At 43.2% G+C, this 24,105-nt stretch overlaps 1 protein-coding gene across 1 annotated transcript; it reads right to left on the minus strand.

Moving 5' to 3' along the window:
• Positions 1-1,540: 1,540 nt before the first annotated feature.
• Positions 1,541-19,342, minus strand: LOC126525854 (soluble calcium-activated nucleotidase 1). Its single transcript, XM_050173819.3, has 3 exons — positions 18,120-19,342; positions 11,363-11,566; positions 1,541-9,162 (listed from the first exon to the last, which is right to left on the minus strand). Exons 1-3 carry the CDS (start codon positions 18,826-18,828, stop codon positions 8,777-8,779), a joined length of 1,299 nt encoding a protein of 432 aa, XP_050029776.2. The 5' UTR covers positions 18,829-19,342; the 3' UTR covers positions 1,541-8,776.
• Between the last annotated feature and the right edge of the window lie 4,763 nt (positions 19,343-24,105).

The raw sequence follows: 24,105 nt of genomic DNA on the forward strand, positions 1-24,105 counted from the left end.
CATGCTGCCCTTCCTCTGGGTCTGAGGCCACGACATGCAAACACAGAACGGCTCGATTACTGTGAGCAAATAGCTCCCCTGGAAGCCTTCGCTTACAAAGAAAAGCAGGAGAAACAAGATGCCGATTCATTACATATTTTCCATTAATTTTTGCGTTAACTGAAGGTGATGGACTGCAAAACCATAGAAAAAGACTAGCACGCCTCATAGCGCAATAAATATATCGATACAATAGCTTTTTTTTTTTTTTTACAGGCAGTTTCGGTTTCGTTTTGCAGATTACTCTGTCATGACGTCAGGATGAAGGTGTCCACGTGGGAGCAGGATATCGTGACATTTTCGGAACTTGATTGGACGCCTCCTAAGCTGCTACTCGGTGGCAGGCCTGGTGTGGCAGCATAGACAGCCGAGCAAGCCGGAGCGAGTGTCGAAACATCGCAACGTATTGCTCTCACGTCACCACATTCTGCATTGCAACGTCATGACACAGTTACCAGCTGGGAAAGTAAACCAATACTGGCTGAAAAAAAAAATTGTATTTACATATTTACGATGCTCAAAGGCTTTCCAGTATCTTTTTTTATCTACGGTTTAGATGTCGAAGCCCATCTAAAACAAAACAAAGAAAGGCTCACAACTATTATGTCAGCAATCTTCTACAAAGCAATGCTATAAAAAAAGACATTATTTACACATTTCTGAGCTAAACTGCTCAGAAAGCTCACACTGGGTCATGCTAGGCCACTAGCTTCGGATGAATGCCTCTTGAATACTCCTTTGCCACACACAGCATGCCCATAGTCTATAAAACTTGCATATTCCGAGAGTAAATTGCAATGAAACCGCACATATCAAACAGTATGTCGCAAAACATGGGTGAGGGAGCTAATGTTGAACAGCTGAAGAGGATACCTCAGCGGCAGACTTGGCATGCTACTTCAAGTGCCAAATGCATATGCGCACAAACTCGAAAATATAGGCAAGAGTGAGCACCTTGAAATTAACAAATATGTAAGTGGGCCTATGTCAGTGCAGGAATCCTATTGTCGACATTGTCAAATTCTGCTATCTTGTAGAATTCACCATCCTGTCTGCTCTTATTGGTCCAGAGAGCTAACCACAGCCTCAGATTGGCTCAAAATGCCTCCATTACAGAATTGGACAATGTCCAGAATATATTTGCAGACAACTATCTGTGGCAGCGAAGGGAATTGGTATAGGGGTGTCGCCTCTGCAGATGTCCTAGTGCATCAAGAAGTCTGGCAGCATTTGACAGCATTCTTGGCTTCTCAAAACATGCTTCAGGTAGCTTCCACGCGAGGCGGTTTTGCATTTGCCCAAACGTTGAAGAGAAAAGCAGACACATTGTGGCTCCGTAGCTTTTCCTTTGTTGCCACAGAAAGTTCTCTGCGAGTACTTTGTTCGCTACTTTAGGTAAACAAAGGAGATTCAAGTCAGGTTGCTTCAGCACTCCATGCGACTACTGGTGTTGTCGGCGAACTATGAAGCAATAGTCCCAGAGAAACGAAGCATAGTGGGCTTGTAATGTACAAAATGTTTATTCATGTCAGAGCAGGGGCTATACCATGACCAAATTGTGCAGCAGCCTTCAGAAAGCACTATGAATTGCAATGTTTGCGTTGAAACATGTCAACGACTGATGAAGCACAGCACTCGATTAGACAAAAACCAGGCATTGATCTGCGCTACATTCTTTTTCTTAGCAGGCAATGCTGAGGGTGATGTGTGGCTAACCCAGTCATAAAAAAGCACCTTCTTGCAAATTTCCTTGTGAAGCCGTTAAGATCCACACTGCCATCTACATGATAACTTAGCCTATTACAGTTATAATGTATAGAGTCAACATTTCATTAAATGGAAGTTATGTAATATGCATGTAAAGTGTTCATAAAGGGATGTTTCCTCTGTATGTCTCATTAAGAAGTGGCCTTGGATCTATGTGACTTTTCACCTGCTACAACTGCAATGTATGGAGTCAAAGTTATGTGGAACATATTATTTTCCCCATCTTTCGTTTCTATTGTGGAATGTGCTATCTTTTAGCCACAGGTGAAGACACTGAAAAGTTACCCCAACTTTCAGAGCATTGCCTGCTAATAAGCACTAAACAAAGTACAAGCCTTAAATTTCAACAAAATCTACAAGGCCTACCTTGGCAAGTGGAGGCCAGCAAGTAAGCACGTACAAACAAAAAACATGAGCTGCATTTGCAGTCTCGAAGAGCAGTTTATGCATGTGGATTTCTGTCTCAATGTTGTAATCATTCAGGTATGGCATGACGATGGCAACACAGCCCCAAGGGCTGTACTCAGAGACTGCCTTAGCAATCCCATTCATCTGCGCTGAGCTGGTATAAGTGCATGGCATAACTACCATTGCAAGAAAAACATTCACATCCAAGCTATGCCACATAGGCTAAAGGCAAGATGCATAAATACTATTTATAACTACTGCTAATCAAACCATTAAAGCAGCTACAAAACAGTAAGCCCATGCCTGAATGCAAAACAGAGGAACAGCTTTAAAATATGTCTTACGTTTGATTATACAAAAAGATAGTGTCCGATGCTTCATAAAAAAAAATTCAGGTAAGTTACACAATCCAACAAACAATTCGTTTTAACAATTCGGGACGTATCGGTTGAGGTGGTTCATAACACCAGCCCGATGCTTGCACATGTTAGAAGCACACGCTGACCGCAATGCACACCAGCGAGTGTTAACATCAGCTGTAATTAAAACACTGCAATTGAAACAACAAACAGCTGCAACTGAAACAAAACAAACAAGGGCCAGTATAGTGTAAAGATTCCATTTATTACTTATCATTGACTTTTCATGGCTGTCTGTTCCCTGTGATAACACAGGATAACACCACTCAGAACACTGACAAAGTGCAAAAAGAAATAACCATTGGAATAAAACCCTTACATTATCCCAGTCAATGTCAGGCTTAACAAAAGGCTGTGTGGCAGTCTGTTTGCAAACCCTACAATAAATGCAAATGGTGAAGCACCTGCTGCAATGTGGTGACTAGAACGTTGCAAAGGCAATTTCAGCATGCCCCTGCTTTAAGAGCTCCAAAAGTTGTTTTCGAGAGTCGCAACCAGATTGTGAGCTTGGGCACGTTTCTTAGGCTCTCTTGAAAGTGTCCAGATGATACTTTGAGTAAGTTACATTAAACTACTGTACATGTTTGGGCAAGTCGATTGCGCTTTTCTGGAGGTGCGGACAGCACCAAAGGGAGATGGTGTTTTCTAGGAAGAATGATACTGTAGCACTGGTTTCAGTCACAGTGTACGATAAACTGATCTCAAGGAGAAGTCCAACTGAACCGTCGATGTCGCACAGGATGTAGGTAGCAGTAGTTCCTGGTAGACTTACTGATAATTAATGAAAATATGTTTTATTTCCTCTCATTTCTTTTAAGGGACTCTGAACCACTCCTCGGGATTTGTGAAATAATATAGTCCATAGGTAGCATACGTAGCTGTGAACATCTCAGCCAAGTTTTGCCAAGCCAAGCGGATCACAAAGTCACCTTTCTCTCAAATGCTCTCAACAGAAGTCCCTGTCCTCACTCTCTACTGGAGGCTTTATTTTGCCATTCCCTTAGACAGCTGCTATTGGCCCATAGCTGACATAAAACTGTGGTCGGCTATATGGCAGACACTGCGGCCACCATGGGGTGCTGCCACGAGTCCACTGAATAAGCGCACCGCGGCTCGCTGAGGACAACCATGGTTGGCTTATGTTTAGCGCATCATAGGCGCCAAAGGCAGGGCGTCTACGTTAACATACAAAATGAAATTTGAATTGTGCGCCATGGTGACATTTAGAAGGTGGAGCGTTGTGGGCATGCCTCACTGCACCATAGCTATCGCAGTGCAAGGCGTTGAAGAAGGAATGGGAGCACAGTGGAGGCTGTGTTTGATTGCCAATAACTCCATTACTGAAATAGCCTATTTTCACTTCAAATGCCTTTCTCAACTTCAATAAAAAGCGATTCAGGGCCCCTTTTAAGCAAATCGCTTTCTTTTGCTCTTTTGGCCATTTTCGTGATCGGTGGTTGGACTGTCACTGCTGACGCAAAGGGTGCATGCTTCTACACGACCGAGTTGTGATGCACGTTTGTTGCCGAATGCAAACTATTAAAGCTCTTTCAGACACACATGCCATCTACCTGTATTACCACAGATGTGCTAGTTATGGCTTTGCTCCCTACGGAATTACACAATGAAACAAGAAATTTTATATAAATATTTTCACAACAAATATATGCCATCAAGCGCATCATTCCTTAAATAAAGTGAACAGCTTTCTAGAAGCGTTCCGCTATTCGCTTACAATGACAGTCATCGCCGGTAGTTTCTGCACAATTTTGCTTCCAATACATGATCATTTTCACTCGCGAATGTGGCACGTGGCACATAGAAGCTGCACCTGTGATGCAAAAAGTGCTGCACACAAAAATTTGCTGCTCAGTACGTTTCATAGTGAACTGGGTTTGTTTAGGTCAAGCAGCTCCAAACTCAGAACTAATGGACGTGTGGAGGTAAGGCGATTAGATCATAAGGTTGTAGTATACAGAGGCAGGTGGTAGGAGCAGGCGTAGAGGGATCGGTCTCCACACTGAAGTGGAAAAGTGAGCACTATGCCTTTGGTCTCACTGGTTGTCCACTTTGCCCAGTCTACGCTTTCAGTCACAAGTTCTCCTCAAATAACACTGTGCTGATGAAATTAGACAGTGGTAATTGGGTATGTGCTGCAGTGATTATGAACACATATTATGCACCAATTTCTGTGCAACATGAAAAGAAACAAGTGCTCTCGAATTGAAGTTTGCATGTAGCGCGCCTACTTTAAGTTTCATACTTGGTTAAAGGAAGCAGTGGAGGAAATACAGGGACATTTGTGGCTGAAGATTACAAGAAAAATAAAAGTCTTGAAGACTATGTTTTCAGACTCTTTGGAAAGCAAATAATGCATCAGTGTTAATTATCACGAAATGCAGCTCCCAAAGGCATCAGATCTGCCAATATTCACGGTAGAACGCATGCCAACGTCGCCTGCTCGAAAAGGGCGATTTTACACTACGTACTTAAAATCAACGTAAAATCTGAAGAGCACTGTGCAATTGGTATCAAAAAAGCGAGTTCTAGGAACGGCATTCCCACTTCAACAAAGAAGAAAAGCAAGAGGGGGGAGGGGGCAAGAAACGTCACAAAATGCCATTATTGCTGCAACTATTATACACAAGCACCTATAAAAAATACTACATTTCGTACCATGCCACTTCAAGAAAAAAAAATTCAATACAAATAGCACATTACGTGGTTCCATAGTGCTATCCAGCTCTCAAAATGTGTGCAGCTGCCTGTGGTAGTTATGTTGAATGTGGAAGCCATGATGAGAACAACAACAAAAATCTCATCGCCAGAAAGTACAGCTTCACATTTACAGATGCACTGTGCATGTCTCAAGACGAAAGATTTGTACTCTTGAATTCCTGGGGCCACATTTTAGGACAACTATTTTCCCATGTATCTATCCCTTTTCATTAATTATTTCTATCGCTATAATTATCAACTACCATTACCATCTGTTGTCATTATGCCATAGTTGGCTGACAACATAGTGATTGTGGCATGTTGTTATGGAAGGAAGCACAACATGAATGAATGAAGAAGCTATCTTTGCAATATGTGGGTGTTCAATGTACGCTTACGTATGCCATTCAGGGTCCAGCTTATATCCGCTCAATATCCTCACAGCTGCGAGGATACTTGAGGATACAGTAATACCCCTGTCACACAGCAAATCTAATGTCATTTACAGCGAATGACATTCGCTGATAATGCCATTTGTTTGGTGTCACACGGTAAAACGTAAGGACATTTTCGAAAATGACATTTACAAACGAATGAGTTCGCCAAACTCATTCGCATTCGTTTGGAACTGAATGTGTATCCTCGACACCACGAGTTTACCAGTGTTTCGCAAACAGTACATGCTTCTTTTTTGTTTTAAAAAAAATCCATATTATTCTATCCATTTTATTACCTAATTATTGCTTTACCAACATTGAAGTTCATCACGTGCGTAAATACAGAAAACTACTCTCAGTCCAGTGACCAGACAGCCATCTTTAGCTTTCGCTGCAGCAGTTGTGTTGGTTCGCACCGGAGCATCGGCCGCGGCCGCTTCAATTAACTTGGCGTAAAAGCGTGCGCATGTTTTCCTGTGGCACGTGCCAAGAATGAGGATATTAGAAGCCTGCATGCACATCCGAACGGCGATGACATGCAAGTGCCCTTCTCGTACCACTTTAGCAGATGTAGTGGACGCGCCTATCGTTCTCTTCGCCCTGTTGCTTGCCTTAGCTTTGGCTTGGCTTGACTCGACTTCGTTGGCAATGTCGACAAGTTAGTAATCGAACGCTACGGTTTGAAAGCAACAATCACATATTCTAGTGGAATTTAGCATATTGGAAAATAATTATTGGACAAAAGTGGGTTTGAGGCGTCTTTTTTTTACTATCGTCATTGTCATCATTTTCAAATGACATTAGTTTTCGCCGTGTGACAGCGCGCTGTGATAATGACATTAATCGCAACAAATGTCATTTGTTGGAAATGACATTAGATTTGCCGTGTGACAGGGGTATAAGTCGACATGCAAGCTTTTCAGTGGCTTCTGTATATAGATAACTTCGTGGACATTTGCATGTCTCGATATGTTGAGTAGAATGAAAGAAAAAAGAAAAAAGAAGGATGGGGGCAAGGAACGACACATCTTATGTCCCATTTCTTGCAAGTAGACTGCCTGAAAACAAAACATGCTACAAGTACCTTTTGAATGACGTCTTCTGTACAAACCTAACTGCATGTCACATTCAAAACAAACTTTCACAGATCTCTCTTCACTTGGGTCAGCAACAGGCAGCAAAGCATATCATGCCTGCCTTGCATGACATTAGCAGTGTTTCCTGTGCTGGACAGTCAAAGGCACACAGTACTCGATGGGCAAGTTAGCATCAGCATATAAATGACAATCCATCTCAAGACATCTGTACTGTTGGCATCAGAAGTTTACGGGGCGTAGAATCTGCAAAAAAGTTGAATACCTTTTAGACCCTGGGCATGCCTCCTGGAATTTGACTTACAATAGTGTACACGTCGTACTAAATTTACAGGCAGCAAGCAAAAAAACTAAGCTACTGAAATTTGGCTTTCTTGTGATAGCCAAATTGTAAAAACCTTTGAGGCCAACTGTACATAAACAAATGAAGTTCCAGCATCAGACTGTTGCCTCGAACAAGCTGCTATATGTGCACTACAGTAAGAGCAAGGCTAGTTTGAGGACTGAGCCCAACTTGTCCTAATGAAGCGGCAATAATCTTTGTATTACCATCTACACAAAAGACCACATGTATTTAAGAGTTTGTCACAAATGGGTAAATATGAAGTACTGAACCTTAGTTGGTAAAGGAAACCTTGAGAAACTACTTAGCCGTTATAAGCATAAAATTGTTACCGTGATAGTAAGGCTTCTAGTGACAGAATGTCCCATAACTGATCTGAAGACTTTCTTATAAGTGGGTACACTGTAGGTTATAAAGTACCAAACCTCAGTCACTAAAAGTAACCTTGATGCTACTCAGCTGTTTTACGTGCAAAACCGGTAGCGTAAAGCTGGTACCGGAGAGGGCACCACATAACAGATCTCAAGAACAATACTGACAGGCTTCGCCCTTGTGCTAGCATAGCTGCCACCAGTGGAAAGCAAGAAACTTCCAAAGCAGTGTATTGATTTCAATTCTCTCGTTGCACTGAACTGGAGACGACAGCAGCCAAGTTCAAATAAAAGGTCAAGGCTTCATGCTCAATGCTAAGCAATGGGAAAAGCATGCAGGAAGCTAGGAAACAATGACTAGAAAACGCTTAACCAACTTGAACGGACAAAGGACAAAACTTCGTCCCTTTCCACTCAAAAAGCGAAGGTAGTTTTCACTTTATACCTATATTGGTGGCAGTTTCCTCGCATTTTGAACTTCACACAAGTACCACTCCTTGAAGAAAAGCTACATGGCATAACAAACAATGATTTGCCACAGCAGCATGTTTTCTCTCAATGATTATTAATTAAACTTGTAGCAAGAGAACTTGGTGAATTGCGTCCTTGAAGCAGCCATAGGCATTATCACGAGTTTCGGTGTCATTACAATTATATGTCAGCAAGGCAAACTACCTCTTGGTGGGTTGGAAGCAAGGATCCTACAAACGCTTCTCTGGACACAGCTACGTGAAGCTGATAAAGACATGGCTTTACACAAATGCTATTAAAGAACATGCTTTAGAATATGAAGCGTTAGTTACTGACAAAAAAGCAGGTGAAAGTCCTTTTTCATGAAGTGAGAGCCACAGGCTAGTGACCAGATAAAATCCATGTACAGAATCAGTAATGCAATTCTCCCATGTCAAACACCACTTAGGCCAGTGAAGAGTATTTTATTTCTCTCACAATTCATTTCAATTCTTTTGGATCATTGGTACCATGGTGAAAAGCAATCATGCGGCGGTAAGAGAATATTCTACTGCTATATCAAGCGAAAAGAAAGCAAGAAGCAAGAAGGTTGATAGAGCACGAAATCCATTTACAATATTTAACAGCATACAAATTTTACCTTTATCGGCTTCACGAGGCCACAGCACACACAAACTAACATTTTAACAAGAACAAGCCGTCTGTCACATCAGATGAACTCAACCCCCTCAAACTTGTAGTCGCCAATCTTGGTCTCGGGGTAGAGAACCTTTCCATCCTCGACGCGAATCACAGTGATGTACGACGCAGTCTTTCCTTTGTACTCCTCTGACTTGAGAGCGAGGATAATGCTGTCCTGGTCCGAGCGCGTCAGGCTCGGCACAAACTTGACCGACGAAAAACCATGGGTCGGCAACAGCGGTCCAACCTTCGTCACCTGGACACGAGCGAACTGAGGGTCTGTGCGCAGCATGAGATTGGTGCCCTTCTCCTCATCCTCCACTTCATTGTAGGCTGTGGTGCTTGCACGACGGGGAAGGAAGAACCACTCGCCGAAGCGATGGCTCCATGCGACGGCTTCGTGAATCATGTATCCTGGAACGCAAATGATAGTCGAGCGACTGCATTTTATCTGTGCTACAATGGGACCAGCTGGGCAACAGTATGGATGACTTCCACTAATGCGACACTGCATTATTTGACCAACGTTTTATAACTCAACCAAGGGCACTAATACAAAAAGCATTTGTGCTCTGTAACTAGCTTATTGAGACCAAGGGTAACCTGAACCAATTCCCACACCCCACCTGGGTAACATTAATGGAAATCGACTGCGTTGTGAGCAAGGTCTTGCCTTGAAAGGTGTTGTCATGGGCCACCACTATAATCTCTCCTAGTTCCTTCAAAACTTTGTCGCAAGATGAAAAGAGCCATGAGAATAGAGAGAAATTGGTGAGGGGGGTTTACAATTCTGAAAATATAAACATTGCCATTGTCACCACATCCAACCAGATCATACCACGCATGTATTATGTCCGCCATAGGTGCGTCACAGTAACTGAGGTCAGATCCAGCATGCTTCAACGGTGTCGGCTGTACCGAGTTTGCATGTTTAGCAGGTTTAGCTGGATTGTGCTTTCAGGCACACGCTGCTGCAGGACAAGCGCACTTTGATTTTGAATACGTGGCGTGCAGTTTCACTCAAGCCTATTGTCAAGAACTCCAAGACGATGAGCATATTAAACAGCATGGAGCACAACCAGCTGTGGGAGGACACCAATGAGGCGAGCTCATCAAAGGATGAGAGCAGTGCAAAGGATGAGAGCAGTGCAAGCAACGAGGACAACAGGTTAGGTGTATGTTCACAGTTGGCTGCTAATGGTTGTGATTTTTTGCATAGCAATCCGAGTTGAGTTCGCGGCTTCAATGAGTAGCCATAAGGCCCGCACCCTGCAAAAATAAAACTGAAAACAATGTGCGGGCCTTGCAGAGCAAGGCCTTGTATGTTTAGAACAAGGCCTTATTCCGTATTTGCTCATGCAAATACAGAACATGTACGGGATATGCAAATATGGAATATACCTTATATGTTTTTGCTAAAAACAGTGTTTAACAATTTACACTGCTATACTATATTACTTTTATGTTAGAGAAGACTCATATTCATGTGTGTTTGCTTTGGTAAACGAAATCAATTTAGCAACATTTTTCACTCTCCCCTCAGACTATAACTCAACGTGAAAGCCTTTGCCAGTTGCTGACTTTGAACTGAAACATGGAATAGGCACCTACATTGCGCATATGGGGCTGAAATGAAGCACGACACTGGCAATACTTGCAATTTAATATGAGGACTGATAATGTCATGAACAAATGGTGGGACACAGGTAACCATGAAGCCAGTGAACAGCAGGCCAGCAAGGCAACATTATTATACAATCCCTCTTGCAAGTTTTTGGTGTTATCCAGCACCAGATGCTTCGGCACCTATGGGCAGCAGCACTTAGAACTGTGCTAAGAGAGCACGCTTGGCACTGGCTGAGCTGGGAGGAAGCTGTTGCCTCATCAGTCGCTACACTCCATTTCATACATGGCAAGCAATGCTGCAAAGGCTAGAGAGACATATCTCCAAGCTTGCATTTGTGGAGAGAAAGGAGTTGTCACACATTAAAGAAAGATATTGGTATCCAAACTTAAGTCTCTTGCTTTTGTGTCACAAAAGATGACACAATTATTACATCAAGGGCACCACAGATCTGAACATATTTACCACCAAACGAATGAAGTGATCTGTTTCTGCAACTATTGGCTACAGTATGCCACTTGCACTCGCTACCTATACACAGTATGAGCAAAACGTGAACAAGGTGAATGCAGGAGCCAACGTTTCGACAAGTGGACTTGTCTTCTTGGCTCCTGCATGTTCACGTTTTGCTCATCGTCTTGAATTTCCATCTCCCGCATTCCCCGTCTATACACAGTATGTTGCACACTGGATGCACGAAGGTGCACAAGTAATTAGTGATTTGATGTAACCTCACATACACGAGCTGTAGCTGTATTATATGAGGTAGTCAACAAGAAAAAGCTGTGCAGATCTAAAACTGCTTCACCAAACCTGTGAAGTACGGCTGCTATGGCTGCACTACTTGCATAACTTATATGGCGCCACCTACTAAGTATGAAATGTAGCACAGTCATGCAAAATCGCACAAAAGAGATCGCACCTCCGAAGCGAACAGCCGAGAATATTACCTCGAAAGGGAAGACAAGACAAGGGAGAAGACGAACCTACCTGGGGCTCCATACTTGGCCCACTCACAGAGCCTCCGGTAGTTGTCCCGCCAGTCGCGATGCTCCACGCGGCCTCCCGGGGTCACTACCTTGATCCACTGGGGGTCGTGGTTGATCACCTGACCCTTACTGTTCGTCCACTCCTTGCCCAGGCCACCTATGTACAGGACGCCTTCTCGCACTGTTGCCCACTCGCTCTTGAACCCTGCGTCGCCACATGAGAGTGATTCAGTATACCGACTTTGTAGCCTGCCGACTTGGCCAGATGCGGCACTGGCTAACACTCGCACGGCTAATCTTGGATGCTTGCACAAATACCTAAGAAAGTGGCCGGTGGGAATGGCGCTGCAAATCACGGCACACGCAAGATGGAAGATGTAGGCTCACTCCCCACCTTTGGCAAGTTATCCTTTTGTCCACTTTCATTTCCCTCGATCCTCATTATTTCTACATTTCAGTTAAACACAACCAGTAACTTGCCCTATGCTTTTTATGGCTTCACTTAGCTGAATTTGTATGATTGCAATTTTATGGCAAGTTTCAATTCACCACGGCTGCCACATAAGATGCTGGTAAACAAAATGTTTAAATGTCCAAGTTATTGGTTATATTCAGCCTCTCTTGGCTCAGTGAAGCATAGATTTTATAATGCAGATTGAATGACCATGTGCACCGCAACATGAACTCTCCGATGTTTCTCACCATGGCAGAAATTCTGCACTGACACAGCTGATAGGAGCCAGAAATGCCGTGTGGTCTATTTTAACAGAAGCGGATCGTTAGAAAATAATGTTTAAAAATTGAGAGCATGCTTTATTATTTATCCCTTTCATGCACTGTGCACTAGTTGGCTTATTTACTGTTGCAGTCCATTAGCTAATTAACTGAAATTGATAACTTTTTAAGTACTGGTTTTTACACCCACGCAGCAATGACAGTATTGCAGGAGGGGGCTGTGAGAGGCAAAAACAATTTCTGCTATTTGAAAAGCACCATTCGATGTTAAAAGATTCACCAACAAAAATTTGCCTTTCCAACTTTGTTTCTACATTGGGTGTACAAAGTGTTCCCGAAGCATTGACCATGTGATGCTTCTTGTATAGTTTTTCTGTGTGTCAATAGGTTCACCACCTGTACTTGTGACTGCTGCCTGCTGTTTAAGCATGCGACGATGGACTGGATGCCTCAGCAGATAGTCACAGAAGGTTGCTCTGTGCCACGACAGCTTAAGAATAACCTAGGCAGTGCTTCTGGCACCATCTGTGCGCCCTGTTTCTGAATCGGAGCAATAAAAAAAAAGTACATTTTTGCGAATTAATATCTCATCAAAAGATGGATATTTTAAAATACCATAGATTGATCTGAATGAGAAAAAAGGGGGTTAACCGAGGGGCCCAGTTTTTATTAATCATATCATAAGAAGCCAACAAACAAAGACACCAAGGACAACACAGGGAAAATTACTTGTATTTACTAATCAAAATAAAGAAATTATAAATTAATGGAATTGAAAGCGGACTAGTAAGTACAAGTAATTTCCCCTGTGTTGTCCTTGGTGTCTTTGTTTGTTGGCATCTTATGATATGATAAATAAATTGTTCTGGCCTTTTGTGGCACCTGGATGCATTACTGCAATTGCAACATGGGCCTTGAAACTGGTAATTAGAATGTTAGCTATTACATCTGAGCTAGTTTATAAACAAACTGTGATGGCTACTTGGCCCATCTAGTGTTTGCCGTGTTGAACATATCAGTACTGAAGAAAGTAACCCTTGCAGTAGTTGAATTTTTCTTTTAAAAACCAGTTTCCATTAAAATAGGTTACCTGGTATATTAGCATTTTGTACCAGATCTTTGAATACTAAATAACTAAAAATAATTCTAGAAATAAAAACACCAAAGTGGAGAAAGATAAAGTATGTTATTGATTGCACATCACTTTTCCCAATGGGCATCAGAAATTGAGTGGCAAATCACAATTTAGCTCAGTACTTAAAATTAGCTCATCAGCTTTGATAACTACTTGTGCAGATGTTGCAGGTGTACAAGACAAGAATGAAAGAAAAAATTAAGACAGATCTAGAATGTTTTAAGAGCATAAAGCTAATCAAAAATGGGTTCATCCCTCTTTCAAAGGAATTGGTCACAACATGATAATGAAATGTGCATTTAAGAACCACAGGCAGCTTTGTGGCACATTCACAAATACAAGTTCCATAAGTGTGCAGTCTTTTATTAATTACAATTTTGCTAAAAGGGCGAAGCAATGATGGTGATAGCAAGAGCGGGGGGCCTGTGATCGGTCTCAGTGTAAACAGCTTCCCAGAGGCTACCGGCATAATAGATATATCTTATGCGACGATCAGTCTTTGCGTGGTGAGAATACGTTGTTAGAGTTCCAATGGCATTGCGTGCTCACCCATACACAGGTTCAAAGCAGAAGTGCCACGGCGTCACTGAGCGGTGATGGTTGTCACCGACCGGAGGCCATCGCCTGTACAACGCTGACTGAGTTTGACAGCAAGACACTTCGAAGCACTGCCACCTTTACCACTCTTCTAGGTATGTGTCCACGACAACGGGCATATTGTCCACAATATTAGTCAGTGATAAAATAAATTATACCTAAACATCATCATGGAACAAATAAACTTCATCACGAGAACAATTCCTTTAATGAAGAAAACTTTTCTAACCTTTCTATACCTACTCTCCTAACCATTAGGTAGGCACAAAATGGCAAAATATGACAGCAAGGACACATTTAGGCGCTGCCATACTTACTACCGCCCTAGGTGTCTGGGCTTCCGAGCATATTGTCTCAGTAAAATTGCTCAGTGATCAAATAAATGATAGCTAAATTTATCATTGCAATGAATACCATCTTGAAGAGCACGATTCCTTTAATAAACCAAACTTTTATGACCTTTCTATGCCTGCTATTAGGTAGGCAAAGTATCACCACATCGCTTGTTTGTATGATGATGATTGCATGACGTACATACACTGGACAGAGTTTTGGTGGGGCCCGGCGTGAAAAATGTTAAAAAAATACAAAAAAACATAACGTTGAATCCAATCAAATAATTTATAAATTCATTGGATTCAGAGTTATCTACAAGATCACATGCAACTTCGAGAGTCCCCGCGGAACTCTCGAAGTAACCGAAGTAACCAAAGCAAGTTGGATCTTTGCTCTTTCTGGCGTACATCAATGATATTGCTCAGGACGTGTCACGCAAGATACGCCTGTATGCGGATGATTGCATGAGTTATCACTGCATTGGGGGTTTGCTGATCACAAGTATCTGTAACACAAAATTTTTCGGCTGTGTACAGCACTGGCGTACTGGGTGGCGAATGTCTCTGAACCCCAGTTTGTCAGTCCATCTCCTTCACAGGTAAACGGAATCCATATGTGCTTGATCATACATCAGACACTGTACAGATATCACGAGTGAGTATAAATATCTTGCGGTTTATATTACATCTGAGCTAATTTGGACTATGCAGGCTGCATATGCAATAGCGAAAGCTTGTAAAATGTTTAATTCCATCAAATGTAACTTCAGGACAGCACTTCAGAAAACAGGAGAACTGTTATACTAATGTAAGATCCATATTAGAATATGCCTGCGCAGTCAAGGACCTGCAAACTAAAATCCTTTCTAGTATGCTAAAACCACACAGCTGGATTTGTTTCTAATAATTATAATTTGCCTTCTAGTGTTACTGCACTTAAGGATGGGCTGGGAATTATTAAGCAGGTGCAGAAAAAAACGTGCGATTCGAGATGCTTTTCAAAATTTATGGCGGCATGGTTAAAGTAGACAGGTAAAAATACCTTTTGCCCCCTCATTTTACATCTCAAAGATGTGATTATCAATGGGAAACAAGGGAAATTAATTGTAGAACGAATGCCTTTCACGGCTAATTTTTTGCCACGCACCATTAGCCGATGGAATGAACTGCCACAACAACTTATTGAATGCCGAACTGAAGTGTCGTCTCGAGCTCTTTCATGGGGTGTATAATGGCATGCACGGTTATTTTTGCAGGTGTATAATGGCATATACGGCTATTTTTTTGCTGGTGTATAGCGGTGTGTGTGGTAATTTGTTTGCTCCACGCCAGCGTCATGCAAACACTACGTATTCTTCCCCTCGTCTGCAATAATGCCTTCGGACGCCGCGGGTTTTTCAATAAATTAACAAATAAATATTCAGCAGGGATTATATTCTCTATTGCCTTCAGAGATGCCTTCACTTCTGCATGACATAGCATCGAACCTGACTCCTCACTGAAGGTTCAAGAACTCTATCAAGCCCAACTGAGATCTATGCAACCCGAAAATAACACTTCTTGGAGGTATGCCATTCTTTTAATTGCATCTGATGTCTTTGCCAATTCAGTGCACTGCCTCACATACTGAATGCAATTATAAATCTAGGTAGTTTCAATTCATCACTTCCTGTACTGCTTTGCAGACTGTTCACAACTACAAAGTTTGAGCACTTACACTGTGTACATACATAGCTTCAAACAACGTCTCACAGACTGACTAGTGACTGCACTCGTGATTGCAGATTTTGTTTTTTTTAATTTGGGGTTTCGTGTGCAAAGACCACAATCTGATTATAAGGTGCATTGTAGTGTGGTACTCCGGCTAATTTTAACCAGTTGGGGTTAAAACCCTAAATTTAAGTACATCTGTCTTAATTTTGTTCCTGTGCACGGGCAAAGTGCAAAAAGACGCAGACAAGAAGTGCAGGATGTACGCTCGTCCTGTGTTTCTCGTCTTCATCTGCATCTTTTCACGTTGCAACAAATATTTTCCCATACCAACTCGCCCAACTACTGACTCGGCTGAAAAGGCAATATTTACATGAATTCAATATATGTTATTAAAGCAACGTAGCTGCGACTTTCCTTCCCATTTGATGCTGCAATGCACTTGCATGCTATATTGAGGCGACACGCAGTGAACACCACAACTGATGATTAATGGCATGGCATTTTACGTCTCAAAAGCAACATGGGCTACGAGAGACACTGTAGTGGTGGAGCCAAGATTACATTTTAACATCTGGGTTTACTCAACATGTGGGCAACGTACAGTACATGCATACTTTTGAGTTCCGGCTCCACTGTACTGTGGCTGCGACAGCTGGGAATCGAACCCACAACCTCAAAATCAGAAGCATCAACATGACAACTGCAAACCCAGAGCAGTATTAAAATTGCATTCACAACAAGTTTTCTTGCACTTTGTTATACAGTAGTTAGCATCTGAAACTACCTTAGCATACAGTAAAGGCATAGCTGGTAAGCTGCATAAGTTATTAAGGTCTCATGTTGGGAACAAACACGAACTAGTCCAACTGTCTTCTCTAGGTTAAATAGGTTAAATTGCATTCACAACACACATTTATAGCATGTAGTTTTTCTTCAGTGCCTTATCATACAGCGTAGCATATCTTAAAGGCTTAAGTTGCACTTCTTCAGCCAATCACTTAAATAGCCAGAACACTTGCCTGCAAAACTTCAAATGGCCACAAGCCATTTTGGTGCGACTTGGTCCAGTTTGTCCAGTTTTGGCCCAGCTTCAATTATTAATTCAGTCCCACAGCACTATCACTAAGTGGCCTAATTTGCTTAACATATAATGTGACTATGTAGTGTAGTTAACAGGTGACTTGAGTTCGAGCTCCAGGCTCAGACAAATTTTTCTTCATTGTGAATGTCTGAAAAGGTGTATGGCTATGTTTTGAAGTCATAGCAGCACTGTTTCAATTAAGTGGGTGTTAAGTATAACTATTTTTTGGTACTCTCACTGGTTTGACTAAGATGCTGGTCATTTCATTAAAAAACATTCAACGCAGAAGGCAACAGAATAGCGCTAAGAAAACAGGAATCAATTATGGGAGAGGGAAACAATGTGGTAAATGGAAAAACTGGAATGAGTCATGTTTCAAAGCTGCAACGTGTTAAACCTTTGGCACAACAATGGAACCCACAAAGATCAGCTGCCCTTGTGTGCATTTTAACCCCATTGTCTGCGCTCTATTCTCTGGAGGCACAAAAGGCCTAGGGAAAGTGCAGGTACTTTCCTTGGATGCAAACCACTTTTTCAGACTTTCAAGTACACCTATACTTCTACCAAATGACCTGTTGCCATGTCAGCGCTGCTCTTGCAACACACCGAGTGTGACACGAGTTTAAGATTGGGCTAGCTTGTACACAGCAAGTGGCACAAAAGAACAAGAAGCTGACAGACTTCATGCCAACCTGAATGTCGAGTGTCGAGCATCGAGCTATTCGAGAGCTCTAGATGAGGGGCTCAAACTGCTTGCATAATCTATATGTAAGCACTTATGCTTACGTATAGAAGCCGTTTGGGTCTCGGCAAGTGCTTGGGCTCTTCCGTATGCAAGCCACTTGCGTACCCTAATCTGAAACTATTTATTAATAGTTATGCCTGAGCTGTGCGAACACTGCATTGCTACAAAATGGTAGAGTAGTCAAGTTGGTACTGATTTATGTTTGACGGGTAGCATGAAAACCGGCACAGGATGAAGGAAAGACACAGAACGACCGGACAAAACACTTTGTTTGGTTAATCAGTGTCTTTCGTCCCATGTAGGCTTTCATGCTACCCTTGAAATATGGCTACAGAGACACCCCCCCCTTTTTTACATCACATGTAGGACACGGTCTTATCTACGAGCTGCGCAAGATATCAACACGAGCCGACCCACCTTTCGTGGCCTCTCCATTGCCGTCGGTGAGCATCACCCACGGTATCACCTTGTTGTCCCTAATCTCATACACCACTCCGGTCCTGTCGTCCATGGTGTAGAGCTTGCCGTTGAACACCACCAGCTCTGAGAGCTCCATGCCGCGGCCGCCCATGGCAAACTGTCCCTTGAGCATGGTCATGCCTTCTTCCCACTCGATGCTGACCTCGCTCATCGTCTTGTCCACCACGAGGTAGCCGACCTTCAGGTAGCTGACCCAGGTGTTCTCGGTTCCCTTCAGCTTGGACTCGGTGTCCAAGTCGGTGATGCAGGCGATCTTGTATCGCACTTTGCGACCGTACACGATGGGCTTGGTCAGCGGGTACGTGGAGTTGTACGGCAAGTACTCCTTCAGGATGTGCTGGTGGCCGTGCTCGTGGCCCGGACCGTCGATGTGGTCCTCGAGGATGTGGTACTTGCCCCATGGGAGCAGCGCGTACATGAGCAGCAGGCATGTTATGCCCATCAGCGCCACGGCCACGACGAAGTTGACCTGGCAGCGGAGCGTCGAGTTGCCGATGCGGTAGGCCGTCGGCAAGCGGCCGGAGCTCATTACCCAATCTTGCACCTTCATTATCGAGGATGGGTTGGCCGCCGATTCGCGGTTATCGAGCAGAGGCACTCGAAGCTCCATTGTCCGCACCCATTTGGCGGACGGCGCGCGCGTCATGAGTTCCGCGGCCCCTGTATCGACGACGAAAGTAGTTCACGAGAACCCATGTTCATCGGGCTGCCTCCGGAGATTGAATGAGACAGCCGCCGGCGAATGAATGGGGGGGCTAGTCAACGTCACTGACCAGCTGCTACCCCGGAACTCGATTCGCGACTTACGTGGCCACGGCGGGCGACGTCCAAAACTCTTGCGGACTTCGTCTTGGACGTTCAACGCACGGTCACAGACGTAGTATCTGCCAGTGAATTGTCTTCTCCGACGGGAATCCGTCGTTATGTCCCAGCTACCGACACAAAACGACGTCCCACACACCTGCGCTGGCAGCTTGCGCGTTGGCTAGCAGCAAAAACCCGCTAGCCCACACAGGAAACGGCCGACGGCCGTTCGCAGCCATTTCGCAGCCAAGCGCGATCACCTGACGTGTTTCGTCGGTTTGCGTTACCGAGATGCCAGGGTAAGTCTAGCGGCCTGAAAACCAATAATACGAATATTGCAGTGGCTCAGAGGCTGTGCACAAGAGAAATAATTGGGAGCCAGAGTCTGGGTACGCGAAAATTGTTTGGGCACATGACCAAAGGATGGAGCAGCGGCAGTGTGAGCTTTTTTCAAACGTTCCTAGATGGCAGCACATTACTTTCTGGGTGCTCGAGAACGGGACGGGGGAAATCCCAAGCGGAACTACTGACGTACTACATACGTAGGCGCGGTTTTCGATAGTTCATTTGGACGAAGGTATTATGAAAAATTATTGAGACGTTCGTGGCAACTTCGCAGCGATTATTCCGTTGTATCGAGGGTTTGTTGCAGTCATCACCTCTTGCTGCTGTGCCGATTCTTTTGTTGTCCGGATGGTCAGGTCATCCGCGTTTAATAGGTGAGGAGCTCGCGGCAAGAGTAAAAGCGTGGATGACATGTGGCCGAGCCTTGCGGAGTGCCCTTATTTCTCACCTTGAAATTGTCCGATGGTAGGTTTCCCACCCCTGCCGTCGCAGTCGATCTATCCGCGATATAGGTGTGAAATTCAAATGCATTCTGCGCATTTGTAGAGGTTTAGAGCTCGCAACCTTCTTAGCGCGCCACGCTCTCGACAGTGTACTACGTACGCCAACCCTTCACGATAGAGCTGGGAAGTCAACGTGGGCTCAAAGTAGTCGGCATTACGCAAGAGGTCAATTCCGCTGGATTATCCAAAGATGCGGAAGTTACTTTCACTGAAAATTAAAATAAAGAATTGAAGAATTAACAAAAGCTCATTAATCAACTTCATAGAACTCGTCACTTTAGCGCACACACTACAACACACGAACAGAAGCGAGTGATTTCTCAAGGCACACGAACTTGGAACAAAATTTTGAAATGGCACTAGTTTCGAGAACTTGCGGTAATAATCCTCTGTTGTACCGCTTATACCTTAAAACGCATTTTTATGCATTCAAGCTCAAAAGTTACTTGAACGCCTATACATTTCGTCGCAAACATTGGGAACGCATATCTAGAAACTGGTATACGCCATCCACCACAGATTCAAAGTGAATATGCCATTCAAGATCACCGCCTACAACTCGTGAATTGCAATATGTGCCATAATGTCATTCGTTTAAAACTTAATTAGTGAATCTTCAATAATTAGTCCAACAATCATTTTGAATTCCCCCGCTAAATAAGTACGATTGTGCTACGTACTTCACATTTTTTTTTAAATCTGGTAACAATTAAAAAAAAATACACGCCGTAAATTATAGGCGCGAAAGCTAGCATGCATAGTGCAGCGCGCAGGATTGGCGTTAGCAATGTTCAAGGCTCCAAAAGGAGCCGCCACACAGAACAGCAGGCCTGCAACCGACCGCATGCTACGAGGTCGCCTAATGTTTCGGTATTATCAGCCCGCTCGACTGATTTCAAGGCGCTTCGCTGCGTGCGCAAACAGCGTTCACTCCCTCCCGCTTTCCTCTTTCTGTTCGCCCTTTCCCTTCCCCCGGGGTAGGGTAGCAAACCGGACGCTCGTCTGGTTGACCTCCCCGCCATTCTTCTCCTTCGCTTTCTCTCTCTCAGCCCGCTAGATTTAGCTACGCGTACGAATGGCGATGCGAATAGGCGTAAGCCACCCGCAATAGGCGGGTCGAACGGGCGGCGCCAAAGAAAATTGTGCGTACGTGCTCTCGAAACCGCAACCGTGGGTAAGCAACCAGGAAGATCGTAAAACTTCAGCAGTGCCACGACCATAGCGATCAGTCGATTCGAAGCGTCAATGACTGTAGCTTGACCGAATATTGTGTGCAGCTCGCAGAGTCGCTGTCACCACACGCAAATGGAAACAATAAAAACCATGTGTCACGTGCGACAAGTGCAATACGAGTTGAACAGAACTCGTTGCCGTATAAAACAGCAAACGTGCTACTGGGCGCGAGAACGAAGGGAAACCAGTTCTATAGCGGGGAATATTTTTAAATGGCGCTGGCGTGCCACACCAAGCATTGAATAATGACAACCGCTTCAAACAGATCATTTCCGCTAAGCGAGATGGCCCGATCGCGTTCGTGATCGCAGACAATGCCACGCCGTTGAATGTCGCCAAACGAGCGACACGTTCTGGTTGGAGGCTTTGTAAAGTGTAGGTGTTTCACCGCACCGGAAGTGCGGAATCGCAGTCGCAGTGCCGACCCCTCCCCTTTTCGGCTGCGACCAAATGCCGCGGTTGGTCGATCCCCACGAGACGAAATTGCCTTTTTGGGGTCGTCACCATTTTCTTTTAATTGTTGAGCAGCATGCAAAAAATCGCGCGTACGGAGCAGCTTAAGTAATTGTAACCTCGGCAAGGGCAAATGAGAAGACCGCAAAGTATCCGAAAGTTTCAAAGTTGCGATGAACGCGCGACCGTTTAGTTGCACTCTTTTCCGATCGGTTTTCTTGTCACACTTAAATTTCCCGACGCCTCTTGAAAGGTTATCTTAGCTCACCTGCTTAATAAATTTGACATGCCAACCGTGCAGGCTATTGCAATGAATTTTCTACGATAACATATTTAACTCCGTGGCTTGACTAAATAGCGCCGTCAATTTGTTTTCAAATATTTCAGGCACGTTAAGTTGTATCACTTGCCTGATGGGCAATCTTTCTTCTTGTTTGTTTTTCCTGCACAGAAACCAATAAATGTAGAATATGTTGCGGACTTTGTAACCTTACAGTATATGTGTTAACCTTTGGTTTGAACGGTAATTAACTATACAGTTAAATAACAGTATTTGCTTGCTATAGTGGCATAAAGTGAGAACGCACCCTCCTGCACCCGCCATGTAAAACTCACGAAACAATGCTAAAAATAGGCAAACAGTCAATCCTTATGTCGATGAAACAGTAAAAGACGACACATTAAAGAAAAGCAAATCAAAACTGTGCAGTGAAGTCAGCCAGTTGCATCCCTTCCTGTGAATGATTGCATCATTCAAGTGTGAACGTTTCTTGCACGTCCATAGCTAATAAAGTGCATGTGCAGAAATATCCATGCCTAACATGTTTCTAATAAGTTCGTGATCACAATTATTAGAGCGTAAACCGGTATAAGAGTATACTCTCTGTCATTAGCTATACCTTTATAAGTAATGGAGTGCCATGCTATACTTGTAATATCATTTCACCCTGGGATTTTCAAAGAAATTCCTGCGTCTGCTTGACTTCCCTGCCGTTCCTCTCCTTGCTTCGTCTCTCTCTGCATCTCAAGCATACACAATACGCGGTTTATTCAATGGCCACAAACGGCTATATACTTTTTAAATGACACACTCATTTATCGTCGCCACTGGTGTACTTCCAAAAAACAAAGAAACAAAAACATGCAGACTGCGAAAGTAACTTTAACTTTTAAGGGTGGTGGAGAAAGGGCATTGAAGAACTATAGACCGATATTGATTTTGCCCATCTTTTCCAAAGCGATAGAAAAGCGCTTGTGTATGAGATTGTCTAAGCAGTCATTGCTGCCTAATTCTCCGCATGCATTTGGTCAGCATTGTTTGACGGCAACTACGCTGCTAAAACAAAAGGAAACAATCTTTCAAAAAATCGCAAATCATAATTTACCACTAGAAGTATACGCAGATTTATACAAAGCTTTTTGATTCTTTACAGCATGAAATACTATTTGATAAATAGCAGTCGTGCGGTATACACGACGTTGCGCATAGCTTCTTACTTGACGTATCGTAAGGCATATACATGTAAGTAGGTGTTATTTCCTTTAGATATTAAATCCATAAAGGTGTCAGTACCTCAGGGCAGCATATTGGGGCCACTTATATTTTCTGTTTACGTTAATGACCTACACTCTTTTACCTTAAATTCACATGTAACACCAATTTCCTATGCTGATGACACTACGTTATTAATCGCAGGTAAAACACCTGACGATATACAAAGGATATCTGATGAAACAATGCCGGTGTTATTAGAATGGACAAAGTGCAATTCCTTACTTATTTATACCACACACACAAAAAAGCAATACTCGTCAGACCAAAAAATAAGGCTGTAAACTTGCCGATGATTACACTCGGTGATAATGTGATCGAAATAGAATTGTAGAATGCCTGAAACTGCTGGGCGTATATTCTTCAAGTACTTTATCTTGGGATGACCATGTTCGCGAAACTCGTAAAAAAAATTGTGCAATACTGCGGGTATGCTAAACAAATGTACAGATATCATGCCTCAATGTATAAAACTACTATATAACTCGTTAGCCCTTTCTCAGTTAACCTACGCACACGTAGTATGAGGATCACAAGAACGAAAACAAATCTAAGCCGAGTGTTCCCAATTCAGAAGGAGTTTATGAGAATAATTGCCAACTGTCCCATATGATTTTCACGCGCAGCAACTCTTTGAACAATTTAAGGTTATAAATGTGAATAATTATTATAATTATCGTTTACTCCAGTCATACTGCTTGGCGACAAAAAAAAAAAAAACAATCCTTTTTACAGCGAGATTTCAGAATTAAGAGAAAATATTGTCGTATACATTGACCTCGCTACAATATTTGGCATACACCTACTCCTCAAAGCAACTAAGCGAAACAGTCAATGACTTTTACCCTTCCAGCTTTGCTAAATAATCTTGCCATCAAATCTGTAGATGTGCCACAGTTGTCCAGAACAAACAATGCGAGATCAGTTTCTGTGAGTTATGTTGTATTTATTCACTTGTTTTCTTGTATTTATTGTAAGAAGCTTTTCTTTGCATTTTTCAAAATGATCATGGTCCCCTGTGAAATCAGTCTGT

Source organism: Dermacentor andersoni, chromosome 8 (assembly GCF_023375885.2).
Source record: "Dermacentor andersoni chromosome 8, qqDerAnde1_hic_scaffold, whole genome shotgun sequence".
NCBI lineage: Eukaryota > Metazoa > Arthropoda > Arachnida > Ixodida > Ixodidae > Dermacentor > Dermacentor andersoni.